Source organism: Trichosurus vulpecula, chromosome 5 (genome assembly GCF_011100635.1).
Source record: "Trichosurus vulpecula isolate mTriVul1 chromosome 5, mTriVul1.pri, whole genome shotgun sequence".
Lineage (NCBI taxonomy): Eukaryota > Metazoa > Chordata > Mammalia > Diprotodontia > Phalangeridae > Trichosurus > Trichosurus vulpecula.
In genome coordinates this window covers 200,869,083-200,893,376 of record NC_050577.1, presented here as the reverse complement: position 1 = coordinate 200,893,376, position 24,294 = coordinate 200,869,083, and the positions used below count along the sequence as shown (strand labels likewise).

General features: G+C 37.6%; 1 protein-coding gene across 1 annotated transcript in view; it reads right to left on the bottom strand.

Moving 5' to 3' along the window:
- CRACR2A (calcium release activated channel regulator 2A) overlaps positions 1–24,294 on the bottom strand; it is a 135,139-nt gene that overhangs the window by 40,583 nt on the left and 70,262 nt on the right. The window contains exon 10 of the mRNA XM_036760685.1: positions 16,522–16,616. Coding sequence (XP_036616580.1) covers positions 16,522–16,616 — 95 coding nt within the window. The remainder of the gene's footprint in view (positions 1–16,521; positions 16,617–24,294) is intronic.

The window sequence follows — 24,294 nt, the reverse complement described above, 5'->3', positions numbered from 1 at the left end:
AGCCATTTGCCTTCAGCTCTAAACCGCTAAGAGATAAGATCTCAGACCAAGCCAATAGAACCTACCTCAGTTCAGCTTGGCTCTCAACCCAGCTGTACACAACAAGCCCTGATGAAGGAAAATTCTCTCTTTATTATATGTCCTGTACCTTTAATTTTAGAGATCAGATCACCATCTCAATTAAGATTGATAGTCACTGAAGCCACTGTGGGAGAGATTTTTTGAAACCTTAAGAAAGGACACAAGCTAGGGATTTTTAAAATATATGTAATAGGAGGCAACCATAGCAAAGAGTATGCCTAAAGGAACTTCCTTCTTAGAAAAACTCATAGCATGGGATAAGGCAGAATTCCCCATTGAGCCAGGGATAAAAGCAACAACCACCACCAAAAAAAACAAGTTCTGTAACATCTGATCTAGCCAACAACTAATTCAGCTGGGGAATCATCGTGGCCCACTATGACTCTTTTAATTATCAAACTTTAAGAGATTTAAGGCTAGTTACAGGGGACAAAATTCTTAAGCAGTTGGACTGCTGGCACCTTAGGAGTAGGTTGATAGATGTGGTTGGAGTACATTGACAGTGATAATCATTTAATATCATTTGAACCTCAACAAGGGCCAGAGGCTGAACTAAGCAACAAGAAGCAGACCCTTGGCCTCATAATAATACCACCTTCTTTGTTCTCTGAGTAAACTCAGAATGCCCTTTCCTGTATCAACACTACAAGGCCAGGTGAAGCTGACCAAAGCATTCTTTCGTAAATGATTACCAAGGACAAGGCATCTTGACCAGACACTACCTTGAATAATGGGACTTATCTTAATATTTTATGAACATATACTATGTTATGGCATGTTAATGGTAAAGAAAACACAGATATCCTAGGTTGTAATTTCAATAGACACTTCGTCAACTCTCTTATCTTATCGTATTTACAACCTATTCAATTAAGAAAATTCCTTTCACATACTATGGTTAAACATATGTGGAGATCATAATTTGAGTGACATAGACATCCTGAGTTGGGATTATTCTAAAACATATTTAAGGCTTCTCATTCTTCTACCAGACAGTCAGATTTTATCTGGCTCTGTACATGCATATATTCTGCAAGATTAAGGGAATAAAACAATATGAATTTATATATCACCTAGCCTGTCAATACAAGTATCACAAATGTGCAGATTCTTAAAATCTCACCTACCCCAACCAGTGTTTTAATAAACTTTGTCTCTGACTGAAAGAAGGTTTGAGTCAAATTCTTTCGAGGTAGACCGGTGCCTTTTGTCCTTGAATTTTGGGGTTCCCAGCACCCCTAGACTGCAACAGTTTTGATCTCCTTTTTGGGAGAATGAGAGAGATTTGGAGCTTTTAATCTCCTAAAGCAGGGGTGGGGAACCTGTGGCCCTCTAGGTCCTCAAGTTCTGCCCTTTGACTGAATCCTGGTGGAGAACCTTTGGCCTTGAGGCCATGTTATAGGTTCCCCACCCCTGTTAGAGAATACCTGAATTGTAATTAATCAAGCAACAGTATAATTGTGATATGCAGATCAAAGAAGAAAATCACCTGGGTTGAAATTAAGTATATCACCTGGGAAAGTAAGGTTGTAGTAAGACACTGATTTAACAACAATATGTGCTAAAGTTATGAAGGAAATATTCAGTACAAAGTTATGGTGGGCTAGAAGAAATTTGATAAGTAAAGTGTTCCTAAATGTAATAATTAAAATCTCTTATATACTGTCTCTTTTAAAATCTTTAGCAGTGCATTAGCTAGAAATAGTGAATCCCATAATATGCAATGCTTGGAATAAATAGCTCTTGTGAAAAATATAAATTGAAATTATAAATAAATGACATGATTTAGAAAATAGATCCAGGTGCAATTCAATTTATTCTAGTCTCATTTTAAGTGAAATTTATTATTATTATACTATATCAAGAAACTTGTTAGCTAAGTTAACCCACTTATTTGATTTGTAATATGTATAAAGATAATGCCTAACATTAATTCGATAATTCATTATTTTAGAAACATTGTTAGAAAAGTGAACTCTTCTTTAATTCTTTTGGGTTATGGATTTGATTGTTAAAAGACTTATGTAGACATGCTTTTAACAACTCTTAAGAAATATAGGAGACTGTTATAAAGGTTTTCTCTAAAGATGGCATAGCAAGGAACCCTCTAAAATGTCCTCATCTATGAAAGGAGTCCTAAAATCTTATTAGATTTAAAGTAAAACATTGAGTACTTGCTTGACAATTGAGTAGGGTGTCAATATTTTAAGACTTCAAAATCTAACCCCATGCTCAAGTTAAAGTATAGTGATTTGATTTTAGTTAAAAACTAGAAATTACAAAGAAAAAGATTTTTATTCCTACAAAAAAAAAATCAGTCTCTAACTACTGGATTAAACTGTCCCAAGAATGATTTTCAGCTTTGACTTTCGTTTCTTAGAGTAAGGTTACATAAGCATATGGTTAGTTATGTCCACCTACCTTTTGGGATGGTCTATAGGAAGCCTTATACTATAAATCAAACACTACATAAATTTTGGTCATGGTAAAATTATTGGTTACGGTTAATTGTGACTATCATATAAGCCCATAAATGTTTCCTCATATTGTTCAAATTGAGAATTATTTAATTGACTTCTTCTGTGAAAATTTGAAGATTTCTGCCCGGGGAAACTGGCCACACCCAGCCAGCATCAGATCAAACTCAGTAAGTCTTTTTGCCTGGGTCAGAAAAACCAGGCTTCAGCTAGAAACTTATAGTATTTTACCCCTAGCACACTTTAAGCTAACCTGATAAGTGTGAATTCAAACAGTTTGTAAAACTTTATATACATTTCCTAGAGTTGTTCATGTAAAATTAAGTACATGTCTGTATTATGGAACTTGGTAACACCAGCATAGAAAAACAGATTATTTTATTTGGATTACAATGAGGAAAAAAATTTTCTTTGTTGTTTTCATCTGATAAGGTGTTTGACATGGTTATAAGTTTGTTTCAACAATGCTGGTGACATGTTATAAATTCTATAAGGCTTTAAGCCTTAGGTTTAACCTAAGAGCTACAGAAATGAAAATACCTACTATACCTAATTAGAATGAGAAAATCTATACATCAGCTTTATGTAAGTTCCACTTAAATTTGTTTGAAATGATTTTCTGTGTAAAATAATTTAGAGATGCATTCAACTGAATTAAAGTACCTTATGGGTTTTGTTTTATGTTTCAAATCCATAATATTGTTTATGATATGTTAGAAACACACTTTTTTTTTCTAATCTGGATGTTGCTATATTATGAACTTAGCTGTTAAAAAGGTTTGCAAACTGTTAGTATTCTGAAGTACTTACCTATATTAAAGAGGAAGCTTCATCTAAAGTAATTTGGCCATCACTTGTGAAAATTTTATGATTATTGGTTGTTATTAAGGGTTATTAAGATAAAGCCAATTTAATTGGGTATATTTGTGGCATTGCTTCCCTGAATCTCCTCTCCCACTCCAAATACTTTTTGATGAGGTGGAGTGGTAATTAGGAATTTTATTTATGGTAACTTGGAATTTATGATACTTAGGACATTTTTTAACCAACTCCAATTTTAAAGATTTAATTTTACTTTAATGGTTGAATAAGAGATAGATGTCAGTCGGTAGGTTTATAGTTAACATATATTCACTATCTATGTGAACTTATCATATTCATTAAGTTCGAATAACTGCCTTTTTACATTAGGATAAATTTCAAGCTGTTTTTGAGAAAGAAATACTAGTAGAAAATAAAAGTAAAAAGAAAAACTTTTGTGTGTGTATTTTTTTTAGAAAGCCAGATAAATTTTATTTCTTAGCTAATTTACTGCAACAACTTGAGAATACTGGCAACAATTTTATTCAGCCCTACTTTGATTAGTGAGACTTTGCTGTTTGACATGAAACTTTTTGGGGACCATGAATATTCTATTTAAACTTCATTCTTAGGTTATTGTGTCTTTAGGCCAACCTTAAATGAGTGCCTCAAGAAAAACACCAGCAGTTCAATGACAGTGAAATCTGAGAGCTAAGGCTAGGGGATATCTGACTCTGGGAACAAAGTTGGGAGAGAGATCTTGGGAAGGCTAAGGCTGGATTCTCTTAATTCATACACACACATATATATATATATATATATATATATATATACACATATATATATGTATAGTCATATAGTTAATATATAAAGGGCATAGGCCTTTAGGAGCAGTGTTGATGTGTTTTATTCATGTTCCTGCTTCTTCTTCTAATAGCAAATATCTCTAACCAGGACAAGAGAAGTTGTGATTTTTTTTTATGATTAATCTCTTACTGTTTTCAATCTGAAATTACAGTTAATATTTATTATCAGAGATATGTGATCCTTAATGACTGAATCCACAGAAAGCTATGATTATTGGAACTAGCTATTTAAGGCCTCATGGGGACTTCTGGTGACAAGATGGAGGAATGAGGAAGAAACCCAAATTGCCCTCCAAACAACTAGAAAATTGCCTCAGAATTGATCTAGGAGCAGGGAGGCAGGTTACAGCATGGCAGGAAAGGTCTGTCTCATTGGGGTGGGAGGGGAGTGAGGTCCAGGAGAGGCAGCAGCAGCCAGCCTCACAGCAGGGGGCCTGCAGCAAAGCTGTAAGCCTGGTGCAATCTACCAGTGAGGCCCTGCCCTTCTGCAAGCCAGCAGCCCCCTAGGCAACTGAGCAATTTGTGCAGGGCAGCAAGGCCCCACCCCAGTGACCTCATCCCCAGCACAAGCCACCAGCAAACCTTGACCCCACTGCTGACCAGTAGTGAAGCCTGACTAGCCCTGGGGCTTGCAATGAGACTCCTATCCTTAATGGCCTACCAGCAGACTCTGTTTCCATAGCAACCCAGCAGCAAGGCCCCACCCCTGGAGCAGACCAGCAGCTAAACCCCATAAACAGGGGAGGCCAATGGGGAGGCCTCACCCCAGAGTACAAGTCAGAAGGGAAGACTATCCTCCAGAGAAAGAAAGCAGCTAAGCCCTGATGTTCAGTGAAAGCCAGCAGTAAGACCCAAAGACCCAGAACAAAACGCTTGGGACAATGCAGGACCATAGCCCAACTCTCATAGAACAAAAAAGAGGCAGAAAAACATGAGCAAAAAAACCCCAAAAAGCTTGACTATAGAAAGCTACTATTATGATAGGGAAGATCAAGGCATAAACCTAGAAGAGGACAATAGGATCAAAATGACTACATATGAAGCCTCAAAGAAAAATGAATTTGGTCTCAGGTCCCAAAAGAATTCCTGGAAGAACTTAAAAAGGATTTTTGGGGGGCAGGGCAATAGGGGTTAAGTGACTTGCCCAAGGTCACACAGTTAGTACATGTGTCAAGTACCTGAGGCCAGATTTGAACTCAGGTCCTTCTGACTCCAGGGTCGGTGCTCTACTTACTGCGCCACCTAGCTGCCCCCTAAAAAGGATTTTAAAAAGCAAATTAGAGAAGTAGAAGAAAAATTGGGAAAAGAAATGAGAATAATGCAAGAGAATCATAGAAAAAGAGTCAATAGCATGGGAAAAATATACAAAAATTTACCAAGGAAATTAACTACGTAAAAAATAGAATTGGCCAAATGGAAAAGGAAGAACAGTAGTGCACTGAAGAAAATAATTTCTTAAAAGATAGAATTGAGCAAGTGGAAACTAATGATTCTACGAGACATCAAGTACAAATAAAACAAAATCAAAAAAGTAAAAGAAAAAAAGACGTAAATGAGAGATTTCTCATTGGGAAAACAATTGACCTAGAAAATTGATCCAGGAGAAATAATATGAGAATTACTGAAAGCCATGATCCAAACAAAAGCCCAAAACCCCCAGGACCAGATGGATTGACAAGCACATTCTACCAAACATTTAATGAACAATTGATCCCAATACTGTAGAAACTATTTGGAAAAATAGGCAAAGAAGGAGTCCTACCAAATTCTTTTTACAACATAAATATGGTGCTAATACCCAAACCAGGAAGAACCAAAACAGAAGAAGAAAATTATGGACCAATTTCCCTAATGAATATTGATGCAAAAATTTTAAATACCAGAAAAAAGATTATAGCACTATATCACAGGATTCATACACTATGACCAGGTAAGATTTATACCATGAATGCAAGTAAAGCTGGTTCAGTATTAGTAAAATTATGAGCATAATTGACCATATCAGCAACAAAATCAACAGATATCATATGATTATCTCTATAGATGCAAAAAAACCTTTTGACAAAATACAGCAACCATTCCTATTGAAAACACTAGAGAGCATAGGAATAAATGCAACTTAACTTAAAATGATAAGTAATTTTTATCTAAAACAATCAGCAATCATTATCTATAATGAGGATAAGCCAGAAGCCCTCCCAATACAGTCAGGGGAGAAGCAAGAATGCCCATTATCACCTCTATTATTTACTATTGTACTAGAAATGTTAGCTATCTCAATAAGAGAAGAAAAAGAAATTAAAGGAATTAGAATAGGCAATGAAGGAACAAAATTATTGCTCTTTGCAGATGATAAGATGTTATACTTAGAATATCCTAGAGAATCAACTAAAAAAACTACTTAAAATTATTAACAACTTTAGTAAAGTTGAAGGATACAAAATCAATCCACATAAATCATCAGCATTTCTGTACAACAAAGTCCAACAAAGTCCAGCAGCAATAGATAAAAAGAGAAATTCCATTTAAAATAACTGTACACAATATAAAATACTTGAGAGTCTATCTGCCAAGGGAAACCCAGGAACCATATGAACACAATTATAAGACACTTTTCACACAAATAAAGGCAGATCTAAACAATTGGAAAAATATTAATTGTTCATGGGTAGGCCAAGCCAATACAATAAAAATGACAATTCTACCTAAATTAATCTATTCAGTGCCACAACTAACTACCAAAAATTATTTTACAGAGCTAGAAAAAATAACAAAATTCATCTGAAAGAACAAAAGGTCCACAGTATCAAGGGAATCAATGAAAAAATGTGAAAGATGGTGGTCTAGCTGTACCAAGGTAAGGTCAAAATGGATACATGATTTATACATAAAGGGTGATATTATAAGTAAATTAAGAGAGTATGGAATAGTTTATCTGTCAGATTTATGGATAAGGAAAGAATTTAGGACCAAAGAAGATATAGAGAACATTACAAAATGTAAAACAGCTAATTTTAATTATATAAAATTTAAAAGGTTTTGCACAAACAAAACCAATATACCAAAATTATAAGGAAAGCACAAAACTGAGGGAAATATACATAAAAATATCTCTGATAAAGATCTCATTTCTCAAATATATAGAAAACTGAGTCAAATTTATAAAAATGCAAGTCATTCCCAAATTGATAAATAGTCAAAGGATATGTGCTGCCAGCGGATACAGTGCCTAAATGGCCAGAGATGGCTGAATGCTGTGGAGAATGAAAAGAAAACACAAAACATGGGCCAGGGAGTAAAGAACAGCTCCTTTTATTTAACTGAGGGAAAATCCACGTGCTAGGCATTTGCATAATGCATAACTTCCTCCTGCTTTTGTTCCCCTTTTGCCATAAACAATATTGTGTTAATAGCCCACAGGTGGTATTTAGCATGTGTGTGCCATGGGGGTATTGGAGAGAACATGTGTTACTGAGGAGGCTTGAAGAGCCTTCATCCTCAGCAGCACGTGTATGCCAATGGAGGGATGGAGAGCCCACAACCCGAGTTATCAGCCCAAGGGCAAGAACAGGCCTCTGGCCTGTATCTTATCCCAGAATGGATTTCTCAGAGCTGGCACTCTACAGATATGAACAGGCAGTTTTCAGACAAAGAAATCAAAGCTGTCTATAGTTATATGAAAAAAATGCTCTAACTCACTATTGATCAGAGAAATGCAAATTAAAACAACTCTGAGGTACCATTCTCACACTTATCAAAGGGGCTAATATCACAAAATAAAATGTTGGATTTTGGAGGGGATGTGGGAAGTCTGGGACACTAATCAACTGTTGGTAGAATTGTGAACTAATTCAACCATTTGGAGAACAATTTGGAATTACATCCAAAGAATGTTCAAACTGTGCACACCCTTTGATCTAGTAATATCACTGCTAGGTCTATATCCCAAAGACACCCCAAAAAAGGAAAAAGGACCTATTTGTACAAAAATATTTACATATATTTTTATATATTTAATATATTACCTTTTGGTGGTGGCTAATAATTGGAAACTGAGGGGCATGGAATAGGTTAGTGGGGAATGGCTAAACAAGAAGTGGTATATGATTGTAATGGAATATTATTGTGCTATAAGAAATGACAAGCAGGATAATTTCAGAAAAACCTGGAACGACTTACATGAACTGATGCATAGTGAAGTGAACAGAACCAAGAGAACATTATACACAGTAATAGCAATATTGTTCAATGAAGAATTTTGAATGACAGCTATTCTCAGTAATACAATGATCCAAGGCAATCCCAGAAGACTAATGATGAAGCATACTATCTGGCCCCAGAGAAAGAACTGATATTGATCGAATACAGACTGAAGCATGCTATTTTTTTACTTTCTTTCAGTTTGTTTTTCTTTTATTCAAATCTTCTTGTACAAAATGACTAACATGGAAATGTTTTACATAATAGCACATGTATAACCTATATCTGATTGCTTACCATTTCAGGAAGTGGGGAGGGAAGGGAGGAGTGAGGGATAGAACTTGGAACTTAAAACTTTAAATAAAAATACAAAAAAAACTTTTAAAAGATCTTATGGGACTATAACTGATATTATTTTGAGTCTGGTTCCAGGTATGATAATCAAAGAATGTTATTAGGCCAATGATCCACGATGTCAACAACCCTATGGGGTTGACATCCATGAACTGCTGGTGGAGTTCTCATGTGGAAGGCCAGAAGAATGACTCTTGTCATGGACTGAGGTAGGATTCCCCTGACTTGATTTTCCCAGTGTTATATTTCCTCTTTTTTTTTAATTTAATTTTTAATTTATAGAATAAAAAAATTCCATAACATAGTACAATAAAAAAGATGATTGATTATACATGAAACTGAAAATCTACTATGTACAACTTGCTATTCCTTTCAAATACACAACAAAATTATAGTGTAAATTTATTTTTCCCTCTCCCCTACTCTTGAGATGGTTACCACTGGACACAAATAGGGTGTGTGTGTGTGTGTGTGTGTGTGTGTGTGTGTGTGCGCGTGCATGCGCGTGTGTGCATGTGTGTGTAAAATTATTCTATACATCCTTCTATTTATCAATTCTTTATCTGGATAGAGATAGTGTCTTCCTTCATATGTTCTTTATTGTTAATTTGGGTACTTCTAATAGTCAAAATAATTTATTCGCTCAAAGTTGTTCTTAAAACAGCATTGCTGTTACTCCATACAATGTTCTCTTGGTTCTGCTCATTTCTCTCTTCATTATTTTATGCAAATCTTTCCATGTTTTTCCATGAGCTCATCATTTCTTATAGCTCAGTAGTATTCCATCAAAATCATATACCTCAATTTGTTCGGCCATTCCCTAATTGATGGGCATCCCTGCAATTTCCAGTTCTTTGTCATCACAAAGAGAGCTATTATACTTTAGAACATGCAGGTTCTTTTCATTTTGCCATAATCATTTTTGGAAATAGGCAAAGTATTGGCATTAGTTTAATAATTCTTTGGGCATAGTTCCAGATTGCTCTTCAAAATGGTTGGATCAGTTCACAATTCCACCAACAACGAATTAGCATCCCAATTCGTCCACTATTTCCTCTTTAATAGAAAGTATTTCGCCATTTAAGCCTGGCTCAATGCGATTGGCTAACTATAGGACTCTAGCCTGGAAATGAGAGGGGAACATTTTCCATTACTATGTAGCTATGTTCCCTACTTTTCTTTTACGGCAAATTTCTATAATTGTGTCAAGTGATCACTATGAACACAATACTAAATACTTATAGGTTAATACTGGAACATATCTGAGCTACTATATGCAGGCATAAGATCTGAAATATTTAGCCTAGAATTTTAATCCTTTCTATATCCTAAACAAGTAAATAAGTATCTAACCTTGTCATCTGTATGTTACTTATTATATATTCCTGTATAAGATAGGATGCTTTAATATCTCACAATGGTATGGGGACATTTAGGCAATGATGTAAAGATTTGTGAAACCAGGAAATAACTCTGTTATTTAGTGAGGTTAATATCATAATTGTTTTCGGTTCTGTGTTAATGAAAAGAATTTCAGCACAATTATTTTTCTTTAAAGAATGGCTTGTGGTCTATCTTGTGTTGTCTTAAAGAGATATCCAATTTTACTCAGTGTTATTCATTTGAACATGGCTAATAATTGAAAATATTTAATTATAAACAGCTTATTGGATATGCATTGTTTTGAAATTGGTTGCTCAATGTATTTATGCATCCCATCTCAGAATCTTTTGTTTCAATTAAAGTTAATCTGGCAACTTTTAAATGAATTCATTTTTGTAAGTATTCTATTATTAGTTCTTTAGCAGATTCTCATCCTCCTAAGAGGGGAATGAACAGCTAAAAAATAGTTTAATAGTAGAGTGAAAATTGTAAACAATGAACTAGAGTAAATGGTGAAATAAATAGTAGAGTGAACATTTGTTTATTGGTGAAAATTTTGTTTAACTAAATAGATAATAAGATTAAATAGTTATACATATCAAATATAAAAAAAATGAGTTCAGAATTTTCTAAAAGTAGAGGCAAGGTTTGACCTAGCTCTCACTACCTGACCTGGTTATTGGCAAAATAAAATTAAAACTCTATTAAGATACATTTTTTCAAAAGTGATTTTGATGGAGAAGGAAATCCGCTAGAAATTATTCTGAAGACCCATTCATTCCAGAATGCCTAAGAGGAGAAATCACTAGAGGACCAGAGAACTGCATCAGGAGGTGTTTTTAGAAACCAGATAGCTGGATGAGATGAGATGTCTGAGCCCTAGTATATAATGGACCAATGAAATGGACAATTTTACTTTTTTACTCTTTATTTCTTCCCTATGTGCCTTTTTTTCTGTAAAGACTGCTTGCCAAAGAGGACTATTCCCAATGGCTTATGTCAATGTATCAATCAATCTCTCCCCTTCCTTTCACACTGTTTCCCATCATAAAGCCCCGTAGTTAAAAACCCTTGATGAAGCATTTGTCATATCAATTAGTGTTTCATTGAGGAAACTGTGTGTCTCGAAAGAATCAAACGGGGAATGAGATAAGTGATTGTTTTTCTATTATATTAATAACCAATTATTAGCTTGGGTTCCAGGTTTTTCTTTTCCTATTTCCTCATTCAGGGACCAGTCCCTGTAGGTCAGTCAGTCAGTCTCTGAAAGACATTGCTGATAGATGAGATTGGCCAAATCGTCTGAGAACAAACTCCTCCATCTTGGGCAAGGCCCCACCCAACTAGACCTTATTTCTGTTTAAAATGTAAAGAAAATCTGACCTAGGTGAATTCCAGCTCTAAAGCTTTGAGGTATGCTCTGCCCCTCACCACCCTCAGAGTTTAGGGTAACGCAGTTCAAGGGGAAAACCAACCAGAGCCATCAGGTTAGAGAGGGATTCCTCTGTCCAGATTGCTGGAGGTGGCTGAGTCTCATGATCAAGTCACATTCTTAAGAGGAAAAGCTAATGACTTTTAGCCTACCTCCTCATTAATATGCCCACTCTCTCATTAACTGTTCACCAATCAGGGTTGATTTCTCCTGACAGAGGCATTCCCTGTGAAAAAACATTTAAGGTATTTGTTGTCTTCATTAGGGGTCTTTGGTTATGGAGAGAAGTCACTGACCATCAATGTATTGATTATAAGCTAGCCTATTTAATAAATTGATTATTCATTACCCAGAAACTTTGTTTCTTGGGCTTTTCATTCATCTCATCTTCAAAACAATTCTGATAATTCAATTGTTGACATTCTAACTAATGAATTTATAATTGTTCCTTCTTGCTTCTAAACATTAACTGCTGTTCATCTTTTATTCAGACTCACTGGAGGAGCAGTAGGTATGAAGGAAATGATGGTGATGATGATGATAAATAATAATGGCTAGCATTTATATAGTACTTTAAGAGTACAAAGCACTTTTAAAATATCTCATTTGATTCTCACAGTAACCCTGTGAGCTGGGTGCTATTATTATCTCCATTTTACAGATAAGGAAAATGAGGCAGACAGATATTAAGTGACTTGCTCAGGGCCACACATCTGGTAACCCTCTGAGGCCTGATCCAAACTCAGATCTTCCCAATTCCATGTCTAAGATTATAGTTATATGTCCTCTAGCTGTGCCATGTCACTGGGGAAATGCATTTCCATTTAAGTATCCAATGGAAATCTCAAAAGGCAATGTGGCATAGCCTCAGAGAGAGGACAACTCAGACTGAAGTCCCACTTCTGACATTGATTGTGTGACCCTTGTTCTGCATAACTCTGGTTCTTAATTGTTCTACATTGGTAGAGGTAGTGTGTAGATGAAATCAAAGGTAAGGACCAATATTTTTTTCTTTAAATAACAACTTCCATTAAGCAATTAAGTCCTGATCAGTGAGAATAATGAATCCATGAGTAGTACTATTCTGATGTGAACTCTGTATTTCCATTGAGCTGGAGCCAATTACCATATTTTATATAATCATAACGTCACATAATGGGAATATGAATACATGTGATCACTTTATAGGTTTCTTTATTCATACTAATAAGACTTTCCTGTAATCTCCTGCTATCTCATCTTGGTGTAGTATTGACCTGGGGTTCTTGAAGGCTATGCCAACAGAACACAAGTTCTGCTAGGTCCCACCAAAGACTTTGCAAAGGCTCTTCATTTGGAGACCAGCCTTGCTAAGTTTCAAGAAGGTTATCATCAGAAAGCTGGTCACCAAGTGATGATTTTATCTTTTCATAGCAATTCATGAAGACTACCTTTTAAGGCATGGAGAGACTGTGTTCCTCTTCACAATACCCATCTCCAGTAACAGTGACAAACTTGTGACCTGGTTAACTTTCCCATGCTGAAGTTCAGATATGTGCACATTCATGAAAATGGCATGTAATGGCTCAATATTTATCAATGGGAACCTGTCAGTTTTTTCTTCACAATCAATTAGCACTGGCAGAAAGTAGAGTCAAAGATGTTTGGTCCAAAGTTATAATTTATCAGCTGGATGAGTAAGGACCCTATTGCATCATCCTTAATTTACATAGTTGTGCTTTTGTAGAATAATGTTCATAGCATGTGGTGGATGGAAAGAACCATGGAGTATTTTTAATTGTGTGTGGTGTGTGTGTGTGTGTGTGTGTGTGTGTGTGTGTGTGTGTGTGATGGATCCTTTTGGCAGTCTGGTGAAGTCTATGGATCCTTTCTCAGAATGTTTTGTGGTCCATATTCTTAATTGAATAGAATGTTAAATTCTAGTTAGAGGCTAGTGAAATAAAGATGTCAGACATGTTAAAAGTGAGGCACCTCGGGGCAGCTAGGAGGTGCAGTGAGTAGAACACCGGGCCTGGAGTCAGGAGGACCTGGGTTCAAATCTGACCTCAGACACTTGACACACTTACTAGCTATGTGACTTTGAGCAAGTCACTTAACCCCAATTGCCCTGCCTTTCCCCTTCAAAAAATGAGGCACCTAGCTAACCTACTAGAATGCCAGACCTGAAGTAAAGGAAGACCCGAGGTCAAATCTAACTTCAGACACTTATTAGCTGTGTGACCCTAGGCAAATCACTTAACCTCTGTCTGCTTCAGTTTCATCATAGGAAAATGCGGATAATAATAGCACCTACCTCCAGGGTTGTTGAGAAGATTAAATGAGATAATATTTGTAAAATGCTTTTTAAATCTTAAAGCACTGTAGAAATGTAATTATGGTTATTATTGCAATGTAATTTTTTTTCTCATCTAAGTTCATGAACTCCCTGAAATCTATCCCAGGATTTGGGTCTGTGGACCCCAGGTTAAGAACTGCTGCCTTAGAAAAAATTTAATTTAAAATTTTCAATAATAATAATTTTGAGTAATTAAGTATGTCTAACTGGGAGAACAGAAGACTAAAGGGTGGGGAGTGGAGTGGGGACCCAAGAGTAGTTCAAGTGTTTGAAAGGCTATCTCAAGGAAGAGGAATTATCCTTTCTTACTTAGTCCCTGAAGGCAGAAAGAACTAGGACCAAAGGGTGGAAGTCACAAAGAGATAGATTCCATTTAGACAAAAGGAAGAATTTCCTAAAATTAGAGTTGTCCCAAAGTGGAAATACCCAGTCTCTTTTCACTGGAGTTCTCCAGGTGAAGGTTGGATCATCACTTGCTGGGGTTGATACAGAGAAGATTCCTGTTCAGGCACAGGTTAGACTCAATGGCCTCTGAGGTGCCTTCCAACCAATAGCTTCTGAAATATTGAACCTTGTACACTACCCTGCTCAAACTAGGCTCTTAGAGAATCTTTGTTCTGATGCATAATAAACCCCTCTCATTTTCCAAGGGATCAAACCAAGGCCCTGAGCGATGAAGTAATTTGTCCCACGTCACATGACCAGTTAGTGGTGGAGCTGGAACTAGAATCCAATGTTCTAGATTCTAGGATTTTAGAATTCTGCTCCATTAGGCTGGCTCCACTCTAGATGATTCCTCATAATTTAGGGCCCTTAATCTAGATTGTTTCCTCTGTATTTCATTTTGTTCTTCTATGTGGCTGGGAAAAAAGCTTTGGCAAAAAAAAAAATGTCATTGGTTGGCTTCCGTTGTGGATAAGCAATGAGCCAACCCTTCAGGGAATCAAGTTCAGTCACACTGTATGCCAGGAGCAGCAAAATAGGTTACCTTTGAGTTAATTAAAGATGACTCACTGGAATTATCTGTCATGCCCTTGCCCTGCTCTCACTTTCAAGAAGAAGTTCAGAACTGGAGATTCCATTCGGTTATTTAATGAGCCTCCTCCTTTCCTCTGCCCTCCCTGTAATGATTGAACACAGTCTTTTGTTTGACAGATGATGGAGCTTCAGTCAAGTGCAATTTCTAACCTGCTTTATTTCTCCTACTTCTCACTTTCTTGTAAAAAGTCAGGGTTCATATGGGTTCATTTAGATTTAAAACAGGAAGGGACCTTACAGTTTGAATCCAATTCTTACATTTTACAGATGAAGAAACCGTGGCTCGGAGAAATGAAGGCATTTAACCCAAAGTCAGATAACAAGTAAATAACAGAGACTAGTTTCAAATCAGGGTCTTCTGAGTCCAAATCTGGATCATTTTCCACTCCACTGGGCTAACGTTTGGTTTCACATTCTATCTAAGCCTTGCAATCCTGCGCAAGTAATTTAAGGCTTATCTGTAAAAGGGAGATCCTATCTGGCCTGTTTACATTGCACAGGGTTATTATGTATTGTTATTACTGTTAAGACCACAGAGTTGAGGGCCAGAAGACTCCTCAGAGATCAGAGGCTTCCACTTCTTTATGCTATTGACCAGGAAATTGAGGGCTGGAGAGATTAAGTGATTTTCTCAAGGATATATAGGCAAGAAAGTAAGTAGAATCAGACTTTGAACTTCAGTCCTCCGATGCTAATTCAGTGCTTTTTCAGATTTATCAACCACACTGTGCCATGGATAGAGCGCTGGGTTTGGACTCAGGAAGACCTGAGTTTAAATACAGCCTCAGACACTTATTAGCTGTGTGATACTAGACAATAATAATAATAGCTAACATTTATGTAGCACTTAATGTGCAGCAGGCACTCTGCTAAACACCTTACAATAATTTGATCCTCACAACCCTGGGAGGCAGGTTAGGTCACTTAATCTGTCTACCTTGGTTTCCTCATAGCCTACGTTTATAGCTACAAAAACACTTTATATGTGTTACCTTAATTGATCCTCATCATCAACTTTGTGATCTATTTGGGGCAGGCATTCTTATTCCCATTTAACATCTGACAAAACTAAGGCCCATAAAAGTTAATTCAACTCCATTTAAACAAATATTTTAAGGTACTAGCATGTTCAAAACATGTTCCAAATGTTGGGAATAAATACAAAGACAGAAATGACATAAGACTTGCCCTCACCTAGCTTATTACACACTAGTAGACTTTGAAGTGTACGATATATAGATTTATAAGGTTGGAAGAACAGTAGGATCATTGATCTATAGATAGAAGGTGTCTTTTAGGGGTCATTTAGTCTAGTTCCCTCCATTGTACATGAGTTCCAGAGAGTTTAAACGGATTGCCCAAATTTATAGAACTAGTAAATTGCAAAGTCAAGTTATAAACACTGGTCTTCTGACCTAAAATTCAGCATGCTTTCCAGTATAAAACACTAGGTATTTAGTTCAATTCCATCATTTTGCAGATGAAAAACTCTGAGGACCGTTGAAGTTATGTGACTGGGACCAGGATTCCTCCATTTTCATACATGGTGCTTACCGTCTAGGGATACCTTTTCCATCTACATATTTTCCTATGACAGAGCCAGATCTTTGCTTCCAGTTTGCTTTTGATGTGGTTGCTGCTTTATCTTTCTGTGGAAACAAAGAAAGGTGTGGAGGTCAGAGCCTTTGAGTTTGCCCCAAACTCTGGAAAGTGTTTCCTCTATTTCAGACTTGGCACTATGGCCTACCATGCAGTAGACTATACTTGTCCTAATGGTCCCCTTTTCTATTCTTCTTTCCCCTTTTAATATATTCTTCAATGCTAGGCCTCCTGTCCTCATGCTCATTTTTCATTCCTGTCACACTATCCCGTAAATTCATTTATAATATGGGGGTTAGAAAGTATTTGCATTTTAAAGAGGGTAAGAGAGAGCATGATCCTCAACCCAAAGGAATTCTTTTCCTGGCTTGGGACATAGGAGACCTTGATTGGTGAACCAACAGTCATTTCTGCCAAAATAGCTCACCATAGAGTTAGCTATAGAAACTGACAAAAAGAGAGACAGAGAAGATTAAAGATCTTCATTGCAGTAAGAAAGGACAGTAAGGAGAATTTATAGTGACCTATACTGATGTCATGATTCTTGTCATTTTACCATTGTCAAGTAACCTTTTTTCAAAGTGTAGGATGGTCTCCCTAACAAAAGAGAATATAAACGTACGTAAGGAGTACCTTTTCACTCTCCATGCTGTCATGCCTAATAAAATGTTCCTTTTTTTAAAAATGAAAGAGAGGCCTAGAGATTTAAAAAGAAGAAAAGTATCAGAAGAGAATAATCTGTATCAAAAGGTTAGGAGATGGGGAAGAAAAAGAGAGAAAGGGAAGACTTCCTAAAATAAGAATTATGCACGAGGTGAAATGATAGCAACTGCCTCCGAAGGCTAAGACACTGAGTCTCAATGAAGCAACAATCTGATGGATTAGCAGCTGAAAAGCTAATCTCTAACCTCCAGTGTGCTCAGCCAGCCTCACCTCCTACACCAACACGGCATTCTGGTAGGGCAGCATAAATTAAACCACCATTTTGTGACAGAAAGCAGCAGACCTCAACTCTGCCTCCCACTCCACCATGAAGAGGAGGTAGGGATATAGGAAAATGGAAGTACACTGTGCCTAGAACTATAGCAAGCTGTTCTTCAGCAGGACTCAGCCACAGAACTAAAGAGAGACCAGGAGAATGACACCAATGTGTATGTACATACATGTATGTTGGGGGGCGGCACTGCTCCTGGACTGAAGGAAAGGGGACTGGCATCTAGTGGGGGCCAATTCTCCTCACCCCCAGAAATCATTGGGTAAAGGGACTGAGTCCAGTGAAAAGTATATTCCCCAACACAGGAAGAAGCTGAGACAGTTTTGAGGTCCCACCCTTAGGGATCTGCCTCAAAGGGGAAGGAGTCAGAAAGTAAGCAATTAGGAAAATCAAAGGAAAAAACGACTGAACTTACCTGAGCTCTCAGGAGGAAGACAACAGCACAAGAAGATAAATGAACAAGGAAGATATTAGTAGCAGAAGGAAAGATGACCTCCAGATCATCCAAATGAGTAAAAACACCTTTAAATAAATATTTCAAGACAAAGGAAAATGAATCCTGCACATTTCTAAGAGGACAAGGATCCCCAGCAGGATATTCCCCAATGGTTTAAGATAGAATAAGAATCGTGAAAGCAAATATACAGCCTGCATAGAAGAAATAACTGACAAAATAGAAAATCTTGAATCCATTGTGGCAATTTTCTTCAAAGATACAGAAGACATAACAGTTGGGAATATGAGTATAAAAAAAGATAAGGTCAATCTGGAATAAGAGAAGTAAAAAGCAAAAATGTTAAAAGAACACATAGTTTCTCTCTGTAAGCAAAATGTATTGATCCTGAAGACAGGATGCACAGAGATATTTAAAAGATCATAGATCTCCTAGAAAAAAACAGAAGTCAAAAACCTTAACATTGGAAGGGAAGAAATAATGGAAGAAAACTGTCCAGAACTTCTGATTTTCTCAAGGAATTGGTTGCTGGGATAATGAGGGATCTTTAAGGGAGAAAGTGGTCACTCCATCTTAGAATTTGAAATAGAGAAGGAAAAGAAAGAAGAGAGTAGCTTGACATGCACCCTAGATTTTTAGAGAACAAATTTCAAAGAATTCAGCAAAAAGGTGGGCAGGATGCTATCAACAAAATTAGATAGGGGAAATCAACTCAAGAAAGATGGAAAACTCTGAAGAAGGAAATTCTCAAGAAAATGAGAAAATATTCATAACTTAGATTTTTAAAAAGATACCTATAGGAGAGGCAGTAGGGATAGGTCAGAAAGAGTGAGTGAAAAAACATGGTATAGTGTCAGGAACTCAAAAGCCCAGAAAAAATTGGTAATGAAACTTTTTAAAAAGAGTTTTTAAGTTACATTTTTTAAAGGGAGAATAAAAAAAGGGAAAGAAATCCTACTCAGGTGCAGGGGAAATGATAATGGACTTTTGAAAGAAGCAAGAATTAATTATAATTTTGCTTCTATTTTCTCTTTGGAAATAAAATTCTAGACTGGAAAGACCAGAGCAAAAATGGCTAAAATCCAAGATAAATAAGGAGCTAGTAAGAGAATACTTTTCAGTCCTCAATGAGTTCAGGTCACCAGACTCAGACAAAGTACCTCAAAGGACACTGAAAGAATGAGTGGATTTAACTGTTGAACTCCTGTCAACGACCTTTGAAAAATCATGAAGAAATGGAAGATGCCAACAAAACAGGAAAGGGGCAGGAAGAAAGTAGTCTACAACTACGAATGCAAGAAATTGGTTTTTTGACTTGACTTTGATTTGTGGTGAAATTTACAACATATTGTCAAAGCGATGCTCAGCGAACATCTAGAGCCATGGATTTGTGCTGTACAATCCCCTCAATAATTCTCATGCTGTTGTGGTAGAATCTACCAGCACATCTCAATCCTGCCCTCACCCCACCATTCTGTGGCAAAAAAGGAACAGAACTCAATTCTGCCCTCCACTTCACTGTATGCAGGAGATGTAGATATAGGAAAGTGGAAGAGTGTTTGGTTGGGGGGCTACAGCAAGGTAGACAACAGGGCTCAACCACAGAACTATAAAATGAATTAGGCAAGCTCTCCTGACTCTCAGACCTATATATATAGCCTAGACCTGAATCATCAACTATTTACTGGTCATTTCCAACTGGAGGTCCCGTAGGCATCTCCAACTCAATGTTTTCAAGGTAGAACTAATTATCTTTCTACTCAAATCTTCCCCTCTTTTTAACTTCCTTAGTTTAATTGAAGGTGCCATTATCCTGCCAGGCTCACCTCCTTGATACTTCCCTCTCTGACATTTCCCATACCCAATCAGCTGCTAACACATGTTGTATCTATATCCCGTTCTCCATTTCAGGCCACACTTCTCCTTCCCCTCTTTCAGGTTCTTTTTACTTCTCACCTGGATTATTGCAACAGCCTTTTCAATTATTTCCCTGCTCACCCCACGCCTCCCAACCCATCATCAGCATTGTCTAGTTTATATTCCTCAAGCACAGGTCATAGCTCTCCTCTTCTCAGGAAGCTTCAGTGGCTCCCTAATGTTTCCAGGATGGAATTAGAAGATCTTCTGTTTCATATAGAAATGTCTTTGTAATCTGAATCTAGCCTAGCCCTCTAAAATTTTTACATATTACTCTCCCTTTTGCACATTACTCGGTTTTCCACCCATACTGAGCTCCTTACTGTAACAAGTAGAGACAGCTGGTGATGTAGTGGATAGAGTGCTGGGCCTGGCATCAGGAAGACTTGAGTTCAAATCTGATACTGGATATTTACTAGCTGATGTGACCCTGGACAAGTGTTTTAAGGATACTAATGGCACCTACTTTGCAGGACTGTTGGGAGGATCAAATAAGATCCTATTTGTAAAAAGCACATAGCACAGTGCCTGGCACATAGTAGGTGCTCGATCAGTACTCTTCCCCATATCTGACAAGCCATCACCTCCCTCTGCGCTTTTCCACAGATTTCACCATCCTCCAGCATTCCTTTCATGGCTTGAATGCTCTCCCTCCTCAATCCACTCACAATCCTCAATTCCGCTTAAGAGTCCTGTCTAGTCTAGTAGCCTTTTCTCTGAAATCTGTTGCTGTTGTTCAGTTATTTTAATTGTGTCCAACTCTCTGTGACCCCATTTGGGGTTTTCTTGGCAAAGAAGTGGTTTGTCATTTCCTCCTCCATTTTATAGATGAGGAAACCGAGGCAAACAAGGTTAAGTGACTTATCCAGGGTCACACAGCTGGTAAGTGAGTGTCTGAGGCTGGATCTGAAGTCAGGAAGATATGTCTTTCTGATAAATTCCAGGTCCAGCATTCTATCTACTGTGCCACGTAGCTGCCCATTACTGTGTATTTACTATGTATGTATGTAGGCATATATCCACATATATATATATATCCACATACACACATATGTGTGTATACACATCTATATGTACATATGTATACACACACATCTACGTAGCTGTACGTTGGAATGCTCGTTACGGATAAAGATTATTTCATTTTTATCTTTGCATCTCTAGCCAGTATCTGGCACGTTGTAGACACTTAAAAATTTTTTGAATGAATGAACTAAGAATGTTTAGCTTGGAATAGGAAAAAAATAAGGACTGAGGAGGGAAATGATAGTTGTCTTTTAGTCTGTGAAAGGCTTTCCTGTGGAAGAGAGACTAGACTTGCTCTGCTTAGCCCCAGAGGGGAGACAGCAGCAATGGACAGGAGATACAGAGATGAATGTTTAGACAGCTTCCTAACAAGTGGAGCTATCCAAGCTTCCTCAGAGCCCGGGGGATTCCTTATTACTAGACATCTTCAAAAGACTGAATGACTATTTGTTGGAGATGTTGTTTGGAGGGGTTGTTGGTCAGGTATAATTGGGACTAGATGGTCTCTCAGCTTCCTCCTATCTCAAAGATTCTGTGTTTCTTGTTCTATTCTCATTTTTCAGTGTCACTGTGACCTCTGGCAAGTTCCCCGACCTGTCTGAACTTGTTTCTTCATCTAAAAAGTGGTGGGATAGTGATAGTCCTAACTGAATCAACTTCACTCAAAAATTAGATGATTTCCTTGTCAAAGATTTTGCAAAGGCTATTCTTGGTGAAGTGCAGAGAGACTATATAACCTCTGATGTGCCTTAGATTCTGTGGCCTTCTCATTGTGTAAATTGCTAATAGGAAGACCTTAGGTGTGAGACTAGAAAGGTAATTTTGGTCAAGTTGCCCTTCCTTTTAAAATCACACACACACATATAAATATCAGCCTGTCTGTTCTACTGATAAAAGCTTTCTTCCCCTCTTATCTCCAAATTCTAACATAAATGAGAAAAGGGGAAATTTCAACTAGTCACTTAACCTTTATTCTGCTTCCTTTCTATGGATAAGAAAGGATTTGAAGACGGTGTTGGTGGAAAGGGAGGGGTACCTTATGCTCTATCTGTCAATGTCACCTAACAGAAGTCTTGGGAGTGGGGAGGAAGCAGAAGCACATCATAGAAAGAATTTCATGTTAATCAGCTAACCTTATGTTTCCCAAACACAGTTCAGTAGGGGAAGAGGATGTGCTGCTGTTTCCCAGGTACCTAAAGATATGATGACTTCCCAATGAATCTTTAATTATTATTTGGCATAAATATTATTAAGCATTTACTTTTTTCCTAAGTCCTTCACTTGAGAGCATAATCCCTTTTTCTTTTTTAAGAAATCCTGAGTCCAGCAGGCAGGGAGAGAGAACAGGGAGTCAGGGTCACTTTTAGTCTAAAGCTTTAAAACAAATTCCCTGTTACTTTAATAATTAACACCTTTATTATGCAACTGGAACATAAATATGTTGATGCCAGACCCTTGGCAATGAGAGCCAGGAAGAGGGACAAGTGTGCTGCAGGTCTACTTTCTAAAAGAAACAGAATTCTAATGAGATCCTTTGCAATTAACCACCTTGGACAAGACTCAAGGCAGAGCTGCTTTATAATAATAGCTCATATTTAAATAGCACTCTAACATATGTTGTCTCATCTGATCCTCACAACAACCTAGGAGATAGACAGCTATTCCCATTTTACAGATGAGGAAAGTGAGGTTCAGAATGGTTACAAAGCTAGTCCAAACCCATGTGGTCAGTGAATGGCTTGGAAGAGGCCCCTAACCTGCTCCCTTGACTTGAGGGGCAATGTGATAGGAAACGACACTGGACTCCAGATTAGGAGGAGGAGTGTAGTTCCTGGCCCTGCAAATCTAGACAAATCACTTGACCTCAGACTCCTTAATTAAAGGAGTTGGACCAGTCAATAGGTTTCTTTCTTTCTTCCTTCCTTTCTTCCTTTCTTCCTTCCTTCCTTTCTTTCTTTCTTTTTCTTTCCTTCCTTCCTTCCTTCCTTTTTCCATTCCTTCTTCCCCCCTACCCTCCTTCCTTTCCTCCCTCCCTTCCTTCCCCTTTCTCTGTCTCTTTCTGAGGCAAAAGGGGTTAAGTGACTTGCCCAGGGTCAGACAGCTGGTAAGTGTCTGAGGCTGGATTTTTGACTTAGGTCCTCCTGATTCTAGGGCTGGTGCTCTATCCACTGTGCCACCTAGCCATCCCCAGTCAATGTGTCCTTAACCTGTGGGCTGTAAACTTGGTGACTGCTCTTTTAATGTATATTTTGATAAATGCATTTCAATTTAATGTTTCTTTTTTTCTTTTGCAATTCTATCTATTTTATTTTATATATTTAAGAATATGACTCTGAGAAGGGGTTCATAGACTTCCCCACACTACCAGAGGAGTCCATGACAAAAAACTGGTTAAGAACCCCCAGACTGGATGAGTTCAAAGGCCCTTCCCAGGACTAAATCCTATAAGTCTGTGCCTTGTTTTAAGTATCTCAACTTATAACCTCCCAGTAAAGTAGGAAGTAGGTTGGAGAATATTCTCCTTTATGTAACAGCAGAACATAAATGAAGAGGCTGAATGATGATTTGCCTCGGGTCACATAACAAAAGCAAGGTGGGATGACTTCACTACTTGTAAGGAAGTAAGTCTGTCTCAAGCTCCCCAGGCCCCCTTCCTGTTTTCCCTCACTAAGGTGCATGTTTGCAGATGCCCTAGCATCATCTTCACAGAGAGTGGAATAGAAGCTAGGATCAAAACCAGAGACTTCAGGGTCAGTTTAGCACTTTGTGCTATTTGGGGATGCGCACTCCAGAAGCACAGAATATATTAGGATTAGAAGGGGCCTCGAGGCCATCTAGTCCAAACTGTGCCCGACTGACAATGCCCTCTTCAGCAAACCCAAAAGATGGTTATCCAGCTTTTGACAGAAGACATAATTAAGGGGACTGCTAAGGCAGTCCATGCCACTTTTGAATAGCTCCACTTGTCCAGAAGTTTTCCCTTACGTGAACATTTAATTAATCTCACCTTCTGGTAGCAACCAGAATGAGTCTAATCCCTTACTCTTCCACATGACAGTCCTTCAAATACTTAAAAACAGTGATCATGTTCCCTTTTGAAGACTTCTCCAGGATAAACATCTCTGGTTCTTTTAACAGATGTGTGACTATGGACCACATTATGGCAGTTAGTTAGCTGCTCTGCCTTTTTATAATAGTGTCCTCCCCATACGGTCAAAAGTATCTAACATAATTCTCTTCAGCAGGCTTTGGAGTTATCTTAGGCTATGTAGAGAACATAGGTCAGTTCTTAGACGGCCCAGTGCCTTGTCTTCCATTCCCTGGGGGAAGAAGGCTT